The 11,777-nt window shown below is 37.6% G+C and overlaps 1 protein-coding gene across 1 annotated transcript in view; it reads right to left on the minus strand.

The window, feature by feature from the left end:
- Positions 1–632: 632 nt before the first annotated feature.
- Positions 633–11,777, minus strand: part of kifap3a (kinesin-associated protein 3a) — a 21,584-nt gene continuing 10,439 nt past the window's right edge. Inside the window, exons 12-20 of the mRNA XM_042746362.1 lie at positions 8,885–8,993; positions 8,694–8,806; positions 8,432–8,597; positions 8,199–8,324; positions 8,001–8,087; positions 7,810–7,895; positions 6,055–6,241; positions 5,173–5,266; positions 633–1,735 (exon numbers count right to left, since the gene is read on the minus strand). Coding sequence (XP_042602296.1) covers positions 1,624–1,735; positions 5,173–5,266; positions 6,055–6,241; positions 7,810–7,895; positions 8,001–8,087; positions 8,199–8,324; positions 8,432–8,597; positions 8,694–8,806; positions 8,885–8,993 — 1,080 coding nt within the window. The 3' untranslated portion in view covers positions 633–1,623. The remainder of the gene's footprint in view (positions 1,736–5,172; positions 5,267–6,054; positions 6,242–7,809; positions 7,896–8,000; positions 8,088–8,198; positions 8,325–8,431; positions 8,598–8,693; positions 8,807–8,884; positions 8,994–11,777) is intronic.

The following is an 11,777-nucleotide window of genomic DNA, read 5'->3' on the forward strand; positions in this document are numbered from 1 at the left end:
ATAAATATTGAGTGTCCTTTGTGAATCTTTATGAGAAATCCTTCAGAAAGAAACATGCCATTTTTACAATTTCGGCAAGGTAGTTTTCAATCTTCACAACATGAGTAAAGTTTAAACAATAAGGGTCTTGTACATTTCCCCAAAATGCACAGCTTTGTCAAAGTCTGCCATGAACCAGGGATGACTGTTTACTTTAGACCCACAATGCAGGCCCGACAGGTTTGTTTTCCATGGAATCTGGATCTGTGACATATTGACAGCGGGCTGCTGTTTGTTGTTATGAACAAATGTTGAGTGACAAGTACAAGTACATTTGGCACATGTGCACCGCAGGTACATTCAGCAGAACCACTGAGATCTGTGTTATATGGAGACAGTCACTACAGATTCTGCTCCGGGCATTTGGCTCCCTATTTGAGATCCACATTAACAATAAGACAGTCCATCAATGCATAAATATGCATGCATAACCACCCTTTTAAGGAATGTCTGAATGATGGGAGTGAATGATTAAGAATGAATGAGATGCACAGCATTTCACTGCAATCAATGAAAGTAAACAAGATAAGCATTTGCTTACCCAACCCAACTACATGCAAAAGATTTCTATCAAAGTAACATACACAAGGAAAGCTTTTGCACATCAATTTATGTATTTCATATTGCACCACATTAAATAAAAAGGCAATTTATATAAAACAGTAATTAAGACAAGTCTCAGGCACCAATGAAATTGAGTTTCATAAATACTAAAACGCACATAAAGAGACCAGTATTATTTCAAAAGAACACTTGAGTTTGGCTACATTACAAAATACATATGAAGCTGTTAGCAGTGCACCAAGCCAAGATGTGTTATAAAACTGGTACTACAGTATCAAAAGCAAAGAAACAGGCAACACTGTTTTGCACAATCACATTAGTGAGTAGATATTAAGACTGTAAAGTGACATTATTGTTCCCGTGGGCACTGTGCTGTGTTGTCATGTATGAAATGGATTTTAACAAAATATGTTATTTCATATGCGAGTCCGCTATCATTTAAATGACCATTAGATCAGTTGCTTTATGTAAACATATGCAAAACTGAAGGAAATCCTATTATGGATGACAATGATTGACTATTAACTATAAGTACATGAAATGCAGCTTCCAGAAACCTAAGCAAATGTCATGCATTAAACGGATTTATTTTAATGTATAAATTATATAAATGTGTTTTCAACGCTCATAACTTAACTCACCTACATCACTGAAACAGCATGCAACTAAAATCCTACTTTTGTTGTATTGCACAGAAAGGCAATGTGGTGCCATTAGTTTCTTCAGTGATGACAAGCAATACACACTAGGCTAAAGCAGGATGTGTTAAAACTACACGATCGAGCTCAAAGTGAGGGCTGCATATCATAGCTTCACTGAGAACATTCATCTTAAAACACATTCAGACGGAGAGTCACATGGAATGTAATAAATATCCACATGTTACATAGAAAGAAATACTGATGATGAAGTAAATCAGTAGTGTTGCTTTCATTCGAAATGGTAAAGAGACTTAACTAGCTTCTTTTGAGAACCATTTAATTGGTTTTTAATAGGTTTTAGGTCTTTCCTGACACTCTCCTACCGTGATGCTGTGTAACCGTAATAAAACTGCTCATCAGGCCGAAAGCCATAAGCCGTGGCAGGACGTGCTGGAGTCACACCCATCTGTCCGTATCCGTCTGTCAAAGAACTGGAGGAAGAAAAACACAGACAACTGTCAGCCTGTCACATCACTTCTGAAGAGATTAATCACAAAAACTAACATAAATCGTGTTCTTGTGTATATTATTAGGAAATGACTTGTGTTTGGGTTAGATAAAGGTTATGTGCATCACTAGATGGCGCTCTGATTCTGCTAAACAGAACTGACAAGCTTAAAACAGAATAGCTCCAAACATACATAGTGAAATACCAAATATACAAGTAATAACTACAATAAATTATATTAATTTACTTTATATTATATTATATAATATTTATACTAGGATTGAATAAAACTATTCTAAAATTATATTAATTCCTCAAGGCAAATGCCCAATGAGATCATATCATAATTATATATTATATTTTATAATATTATATTATATATTATTCACACCAGAAGTGTTCACAAATTAAAAATTTGATTTTAAAATAATGAGAATTACATATATTTTCTTATTATTATTGTTGTTATTATGTATAGTCTTCTTAAATTAAATTGTGAAGCCCTCTGGGAAACAAAATTGTTTTTAAATATATATATATATATATATATATATATATATATATATATATATATATATTAGTATTGTATTATTCACACCAGCAGTGTTTACAAATTAAAAATGGGATTTTAAAACCAGAAGAAGTATAATAATTCCTCAAGGCAAATGACTAACGGGATCATGTCACATCAGTTGGAAAGGACTAGTATGATCGGTCTTTAAATAAACATCACCCACCCAACTTTGGCCTGTCTTCTTAAAATATGGGTTGTTTGCTTTGCCCCTTCCAGCTCCCATAATGCTGTGTTGTTTTTAGACCAAATCACTTCCAGCGATCGGTTACATGCATTACCCCCTTCACTCCCACCTCTCTGGGCAGCAAGCCTGTCTTTATCCTCTGAGGAACACCACTGCCGTCTGGGGAAATTTCAGACTTTGGTAAAAAGCTTGAGGAGGAGAGGCTGGATGTCAAAGAATTTGGGTGAAACCGAAGCTTATAACTAACAGAATAAGTTCAAAAGGGTTGATGGGAAGGAAAAGGCAGCGTGTTTTAAATCAGATGATCACTCCAAAGAGTGTCCAGGTAAGAGACAGGCCTTAAAAGTGTGTGTTTGTGTTATAATCATTCTTGCAGTGAATCATTCATCCCAAAGGGATGCTGTCATCCTTTCCAGGAAAGTTGAAAAGATGACATTTTCTGCAGGTTTCCACAAATAATGATGTTACTAGTGACTGAAACCAAGTTTTTTTTCCATCTAGGTTCATTTGTCTAATCATTTAATCTAAACCAAATCATTTGAGATGAAGATACGGTTTATCCTTCTACCATGTTATGAAACACAGCCGTGGGCCCTTTACACTCGAGGGTCGCAGACACAGTGCACTTGGTGATAATCTGAAGATCTGAGGCTGGACGCAAGCTGAAAAAAAGATCCCCATGTCTGGCCCCGGTGGCCCCTGAGAGTTAACACTGAGGTGAGATCCTGTAAAAAAAAAAACAGCCGGAAACCTCCAAACAAGAAAGCGTCTGTGTTGCCAGTCTCTTTCCTTCCTCTGGTGCCCGAAAACTATGATTCCGTTATATTTTCTCGCTCTCATGTCTTTGCAAATTCAAATTTCTTTCTTTCATAAAACACAAAATGAGAAAAAAGTGCTCTTTTCTATGAATAAAGACAAAAAAAGCACCATAAATTATTTTACATTTTTTAATTTGGCATATGTTTTTAGATTTTTGTGTTTAATGTTTATTATTTCTAACATTTTTTATTTTTTTTTGGCTAAGATGTGTTCCCATGGGAATCAAACCCACAACCTTTTGCGCTGCTTACACAATGCTCTACCACTGAGCCACGGGAACACTACTTTTTTAAAAAGTATTTCCATATGACAGGTTTGAAATGACACATTGAATTGTAATTATTATTTACTTTTCATTAATTTAAATGCCCCCTTGTTGAAAATAAAATTTATTTAAAATAACAAAAAAAACTTACTGACCCCAAACTTCAAACAGTAGTATATCAAATCAAGTGTTATCTGCAAACAAATTATGTTTGACCTTTTCTCAGAGCTGATTTTAATTATTTAGCCATTTGTTCTATTACTTTAAACCAATTGGTCTCTATTAGTGAATATATGAAGTCAGTTCCCCTCAAGTTCACACAGGTGTCCCAGCAGAGTAACCACAGGTGTAGTTCATCACATTAACTCTAGACATGTTACATAACGTTTGCCAACAGAAAGTATCCAAAGAAAGTAAAATAAATAAACGCTACATGGTTTAACACTTTCTAATGCAATGTCATTTAAACATTTTGTGTAGTTTTAATGTCCAAATACTTTTTGTGGGAACTGTATTTGTCCTGTTTGGCCCTGGCAATGTTTCACTAAAAATGTTTTATGCTTCACTGCTGTAAAATAATTTTATTTCACTTTAAAATATTATATTAATTACCTTGCAATGTGTTTTTTGTCTAATCATAACATTCACAATAGAGAAATCATATTTTTCAAGCAAATGCAGCCAAGAATTTGCCTTCTTCATCTGAAATAACTAAGTGTTCTTTATGTGCTAAATGAAAGATTGTTTTGTGTTATTCTATAAATAAAAGTGATTCTATTAAAGGCTTTTAAAAGAGCCGTTCCCAGTGTGTTTGGCTCCTGGTTCAGCGCAGGGGAACCTAGGCTGGATTTCATTATTGTGTTAACCTGGATCTCTAACACCACACAGACAAAATGAAAACCACACTTTCAGGCTGCCCAATTCCCTTTACACTCTCAGTGTATTCTACAGGTATCGCTTACAAAGAGCTGTGAAAAAAAAACATGGCTTCCTCTGCTGCCCTCCTCTCCCTCATATTCACCTTATTTTTCAGTGCCTCTTCTCTGACTTCACGACTCCATCCTTTCTCTCACAGGCTAATGTATAATTTAGCAAGCTCTCACTGTTATTAGATCTATGTTTAAAGCCCAACCCCCATGACTGTCTAATCATTTAAAGGGGTCACTGTATTATCATTAATGGCCCCATATCAAATAATCCCCTCTTTGATTACGGAGTTGAATATTTGGAACAGAGCTCAAATATTTTGCAAGGTCCCATGACACAAAGTGGGCCACACTATAAATCATATCATCAAGTCTTCACATTAGTGCTTTGCAGAAACCCCTAAACAGTAGGTATATGGCAACTGAATCAGTTTTGGAAAAAGCTGAATAGAGGGAGCTGTGTTTACTCTCAAAGCTGAGGGTATTACTGTTGGAGGAGTGCTACGGCCTGCTGGGATGCCGGAGGACTCTTTGACGCAGCACTTTTGAGCCCTTTCCTGCTTAAGCCAACAAAACTGGCAGACAAAGATAAATGTGTGTGATGCAGCAATAACAAAAGGCAGTTTGACTAATTCATCATATTTAAATGTACCTGCTGGGGAAACCCTGTGGTCCTAACAGGTCTCCATTCTGGAAGTCTGTGAAGAACTCTGGACTAATGGCACCATCTGCTGGGATTATTCCATCTGTGGGAATCACAAAGAAATTGATTATCAGTGGCACCTCTGCGCTAAAGTGTTGCAGAAAATACAGAGATGCATCAAATTACTCATAATATTTTGCCTTTATTATTAAAATTCTAATTTAAATGTAAATATAATAAGAACCTTTTTTTGTACCAAATATCTAAAATTAGAATTAATTATTACAAAATAATAATTATAAAAATAACCTAAAATTAATGTTTGTTTATAATCTGGATTAAATAATATATTAATGATTTTAGTTTATTTTTTATTTATTTATTAGTGTTTTATTTGAGATTTTTTTAAGGTAGTGTTTGATTTTTTTGTGTGTTAATATTTAATTTAATTAAATAAAACAAATTAAAACCACATTAAAATGCTAAAAACAAAATCAAAAGGTAAATTTAAATCATGTCTTTTTACCCCAATAACTATTATTGTTTTTTACTGAAAAACACACACATTTAGAATCTCGAATCTCATAGAATCACAAAGGGAAATGTTTAATTAATTATTAAAAATATAAATAATTTCAGTTCATAAATAAGTTTGAAAACAAGCAGCACTGTCATAATTACCGAAGAAATACCAGAGGAAATATCTTATATATGGGGCCAATATTGTCTACCAGGAAAGAAAATCATGTCTGATTGCTTATAATAATAATAATAAAAAAACTAACTCAAAGTATGCTGACATGTATTAAAATTACTAAATTTAAACACCCTATTCATAAGAACTACCATTTAAATGCAGCTATATTTCTCGAAATCCCCGCCAAATATAACCTGCGCTGTAGAAGAGGTCTGGCCGTTCCAGGATGTCACCATTTTGGAGATAAGGTTCTCCATCGTCTCCATACATGAAAGGCTCTGCCTCATCCATCTGTCGGTTCTCCACCATCTCCAGCCACTGAGAGTTATGCCAGCGGAACTTCTCACTCTGGATCTTCTTGCCCCACTCCACATCATATTCCTACAGACACAGACAGAGGGATTATTAGAACAGGACACAGAAAGGCTCTGCCTGTATTGCCTTGCTGCATGTGCCATATCTAAGATGTGGGATGAATCAGGTGTGCTGTGCTGCCTGGCAGACGGATAACATGGTAACTGTTTATTTTAACTCTACAGGGACTGAGCGTAATAAAATCTCTTTGAGGTTGGTGGAAATAGCTAAGCTAAGCAACTTTGGTCTCTGATTAATCATCCCCAAACGGGGTGGAAGGCCTGGGGCTCTGATGGCCACCTGAGGCCCAGGCCTCAAACAGGCCTCATTGTCACAGGTCTTGGCCCCACCGGCATGCACAGTGACACTTTCTGCCAGGGCACAAATTCATCATTGTAAAGCATTAAAAGCACCACATGCTGCACTCCCGTGGCCAATCACAGTGATGAATGTGGTCTGATAGCCCGGCTAATCAATCTTCAAGTAGCTGAGCTCATGACGTTACCGAACATTTAGATCTGGAGCAGGTTTGGGTGTTTTATAAATAAATCTGGGGGGAAAATCTTCAAGCGTATCCAAAAATAGCATGTTTAAAATGAATTATGAATGACGTCTTCTGTCTGGTTTAAAAACCGCTGTCACAAAGGTTATAAATGAGTCTGGTGTGAAAATCTTAAATTGTAAAAAAATCATTTAAACAATATTCATAAGATTTTTATATTTGTATAACATAGAAAAAGAAAAAAGGGGAAGATGACCAACAACGTGTATGTGACTGTGTGGTGTTTAGTGGATCTGCGTTCTGTCCACTATCCCCACGTGATACTAAGCAGGCATCTCCTCCTCTCTCTTTGATGTGGCTCCTTGCTTTAATGGCCCTTTCCGATCAGATGTATGGAACACTTCCCTTGGCCTCAAGACCAACCCTAATTACATTAATCTGAGGCCTGGGACAGATCACACGCGACAGAGCTGCTTCAGAACAGCTTATACATTTTACCCGCTAGCAACGGTGTTCATCCAATAGTCTTTTATGTAAAATGACCCTGACTAGAAACCGTATGTACCATATTTATCTTTAACAATGAAGTGTGGATTAAGACAATTGGATGGTCTCCCTCTTGACTCAAAAGAAAAAAAAAAAAAAGACTAAGTCAGATGATGTGGTGAACAAATTTGGACCAGTTCTTCAGTGTTATTGTTAACTAAGTCTAAAACGACTAAAACAGATTTCCATTAATTTATATGAAGCTGAAATAAAATATGAATGTTAGATGAAAAACCTGAATGACTTAGATGAAAATGACTAATGTGACCTTGGCAATTAACTGAAATATAACTGAAATTAAGCTGAAGTGCTAAAATAATTAAAACGAAATAAATCGAAAATTAAAATAGAAGTATAAAAAACTAATATAAATGGCAAAAGCACTTTTTTTCCGAATTACTAAAACTTAAACTACAATGAATACTAAAAATATAAAAAATAAAGACTTGTTCAGAATATTAAGAAATAACATATAGGTCCAATAAACAACTTAAAATCGGTGGAAAAAAACAGCACACTACTTGAGGTACGGCTGATTCATACTCACAGCAATGATGTCCAATGTATTGTCACACACTTTGCGTATTTCTGCATTTTTGTCGTGCATCAGGTCAATGAGATATGCTGGAGCCTCTGATAATATAACAGTCAAGGACAAAAACTTTGAAATAGGAACCGTTGTATGACTGAGCAACAACATCATCATGCAACTGCAGGTTTTAAAAAGATGAAGGATACGTGTTTCTTTTATGATGACATCTCGGGTGGCCTGGTGAAACACCATTTGGTAAAATACATACACAATCTGACAGACAAACTCATCATCTTTGCTGGGCTGAGGATGGAAGGAAGAAAGAGATTATAATTTCTCTACTTCCAAAAAAAACTACTGAAAATGCACTTTAAAAGCACTCTGAGTATCAGAATGTTTCCTACCATTCAGGAGCTCTATTAGAGCAGGAATGATGCCTGATTTGGCCAACATTACAGCACAGGAGTCATCCATGGAGACAGTGCCAATCATGATTACCACCTCCAGAATGAGGTCATCCTCTGCAGAGCCTAAAGAAGAAAAATAACAGGAAGTCACATTAATAGAGAACCCTGCAACTAACATTCTCATATATTGTCCATTGTGATGTAAAACAGTAAAGTTGATTGAGACAGACCTGGTTTGAGGTGGTCTTTGAGATAAGGCACCAGGTTGTACTCCTTCAGCACAAGTTCCCAGTCAAGATCAGGAATGGTTAGATTGGAAAGAGTTCCCAAGCACTCAATGACAAACTCTTCCTCCTCCTTTAGTCCGATCTGAGCCGCCAGGTCACCGACATAATCCTCAAACACATCACATGCTTATTAGTTTTCAATGGAATAAACAATGAAAATTTCTGAATAAACTTGGGTGAGTATATTCTTGGTTTTGAATCTCACAATGAAAAGATTTTTAGAAGGTCCATCATGCTGAGATATATTTCGGATCATCTTCATCATCAGAGGATCTTTTAGCTTCAGTGCTCTCTTCATCAGCATCTTCAGACCATTGCCTCAATGGAAACATTCAATTAAGCACTGAGTCTGCTCTTCAATGTTTTTTTTGGTTGCGCATTTGTATCTGTTCTCACCTTCACACATAATCTGTGCATTCCTCTTGTTGGCAGCCAGGTTGATGCAGAAGGAAATGAGCTCAGCGTCAATCCTCTCCTCAACACAGTCAAACAACATCTTCATTACGCAAACAAAACACCAAGAAATAACAATCAGAGCACTTGCCACAGAGTGTAGTTGTCAGCAGCCATTACTCCATTCTTCAGTGTAACATGATCCTTAAGAAATCATCCTGATATGCTGATTTGGTGCTTAATAAATATTTCTTATTATTATCAATGTTTAAAACAGCTGTGCCGCTGAAAAGTTTTGTGGACATTGTGATAAATTTCTTTGATTAAGTAGAACAGCATTTATTTAAAAATAGAAATATTTTGTAACATTATGTCTTTACTGTCACTTCACTGATCAATTTAATGCATTCTTTCAGAATAAAAGTATTAATTTATTTAAAAAATTACTTACTGACATCAAAATCAGCTAGTGTGTGTATATTTTCAATTTTAGTCCAATTACCTCTTACCCAAAAACTTCAAGCTCAAGGGCCCCCTTCTTTCCTGAAAGATCCAACTCAACAAAGTCAGCAAGCGCCTTGAAGTCCTGACCCACCTAGAACTTTAATCAAACCTGCCTTTGTCCCACAAAAAAAGCTGACAGACCTGAAACACTTTTTCCAAACTCCCGCACCCAATTTGTAAGTTTCCCAGACGTCCAGGGGTTCCTGATTTTCTCATGCGAATCCTAACTTTAGACACAAACCTTACATGTCACTCTGCATTAGCTTGGCTAACGTCACCACACCCCAAGCAGAACAGAGGACTGGACTCTGCTACCTGAGGGGACAGTAGGGGTCCAGGAAGGGAGCGTGGGAGGAAAGGGACTGGGCAGAGGTCCAGGCCTGGGCTGAAGCGGTCAAGGGTTGTCAACATCACCCCCTGACGTTAACGATAAGCAGGAGGCCCGGAGAGAGAGTAGAAAGGCAGTGGTGAGTATGCAAAGCATACAGTCCCATACTGAGTATCACATAGCAGCCGCCCTGCAGCCTAAATCACTGTGGCTAGACTTACTGGCACCTGCCCTGCTTTCACATGCAACATCCAGTCGCGCCACCAAAACCTTGGTATCCCCCAGCCTGCAGTCACCATGTTTTCATCTCTCTAGTGACCCAATTTGTCTATGAAGGGCCTTTTTATTTCCTTTCTTCTTACACTTTAATGTCTGCTGGTTCCTTATTCTGAATGTTAACTGTAATCTTTAACTGATGCTCTTTTACATTACTATTACTATAACGTTACAATTAACAACAGAGAGCCCAAACATAAATTCAATTACTATTTATTTTTAGCTATAATAATCAACACTCAAATTAAAAATTTGTTTGCAAACATGTAAATTGCACATAATGCTGATTCTAAATAATACAATTTCTTTTTGTTGTTGACATTCAATCATTTACACAGTAGCTGACATAACTTGTTTCATAAAAGATGTAATTAAACATAGCCTAAATTAAATAAGACATCATTTAAAGGTAAAGTAAAATATAAGTAAGTATATAGTCTAATATTTCTCAAAATGCTCTTCTCTAGACTTTATAATTCCACTTCCTGTTTGTTGCTGCCACGTTTTGAGTTTGAGCTCTGTCAAGTTAATTCTTTATCGTCTATTTTTTTCTTAAAATCAGGTTTATACACCATCATTTTCATTTCTAAAACATGTGAAAATATCCCCTATTGTATTCTACAACAAAAACAATCAGAGTGCCTTGTTATCACTAGTTTTATTTAGAATTCCAGAGTCTGCTATTAGCTTAAAGCACATTAGCATCGCCAGCGTGGTTGCCGCTAATCTCGCTTACATTGCTAATACTCTATTCACACACATTACCATTGTTTTACTCACTGTTACTTCCATTAATGGTGGATGTGTGTCTACCATTGAGTGCAGGTGAGGACACGTTCGAGCTGCAGCCGGTGCAGCTCGAGCTGGAGGCCGTGGAGAAGCAGATCTGCGACCAGGTGGAGAAGCAGGCCCAGCTGAGAGAGCGGAGAACCGTGCTGGAAACATCCCGGGCTGCCGCTCCACAAGTCCGGGTAAGTATACAGCGTGCCACTAACACTCCCACCACCTCTACTCTGTGTGTTTCTCTGCACAGGCCCGGTGCATCCAGGACGTGATCTTCCCAGATGTCCTTCACTCCGGCACAGAGAGACCACGGACCCTGGATGCACCAGCAGTAGAAGATGCAAGCCAGGCCCCGGGCGACGACCTCTCCCCCTCCAGTCTTCCAGATCTCCCCTCAGAACTGCTCTGCTCCTCTTTGGGAGACTCCATCGTCCGGCACATCTGTGCTACATTAGCTGAAGGTAAAGTGCAAACTCACTGTTTCCTGGGTGTTCGTGTTCTTGATGTCTCTGTGCAGATACCTGCGATCCTGAAGGGCGATGAGAGCATCAGCGCAGTCGTGCTGCACATGGGGGTTAACGACACCAAGCTGTGGCAGACGGAAACAGAGGGACTTCAGGAGCCTGATGGAGACGGTACGCAGCACATCGCCCGCGACGACAATCATCGTGTCATGACTGCTTCCCAAGTATCGACGAGGACACGAAAGGTTCAGTAGACTATTTGCTTTAAATGAATGGTAAGCAGGTGTAAAGAACAGAAACTGCTCTTTGTAAATAACTGGAATCTTTTCTGGGAGCAACATAGGCTTTTTCACGTTGATGGCCTGCACCCCAGCAGAGTCGGAGCAAAACTCCTGTCAGACAACATCTCCAGTATGCTATGCTCCATATGACTAGTAAGCCAATTCTCAAATAACTGCTATGATGGCTTTTGTTCTACCTACTTAAATGCTAGAAGTACTTGCGCTGTCAGATAAAGTATGGAGTACCACAAGAATCTGTC

The sequence above is a fragment of the Cyprinus carpio genome, chromosome B20, assembly GCF_018340385.1.
Source record: "Cyprinus carpio isolate SPL01 chromosome B20, ASM1834038v1, whole genome shotgun sequence".
NCBI classification, from domain to species: Eukaryota; Metazoa; Chordata; class Actinopteri; order Cypriniformes; family Cyprinidae; genus Cyprinus; species Cyprinus carpio.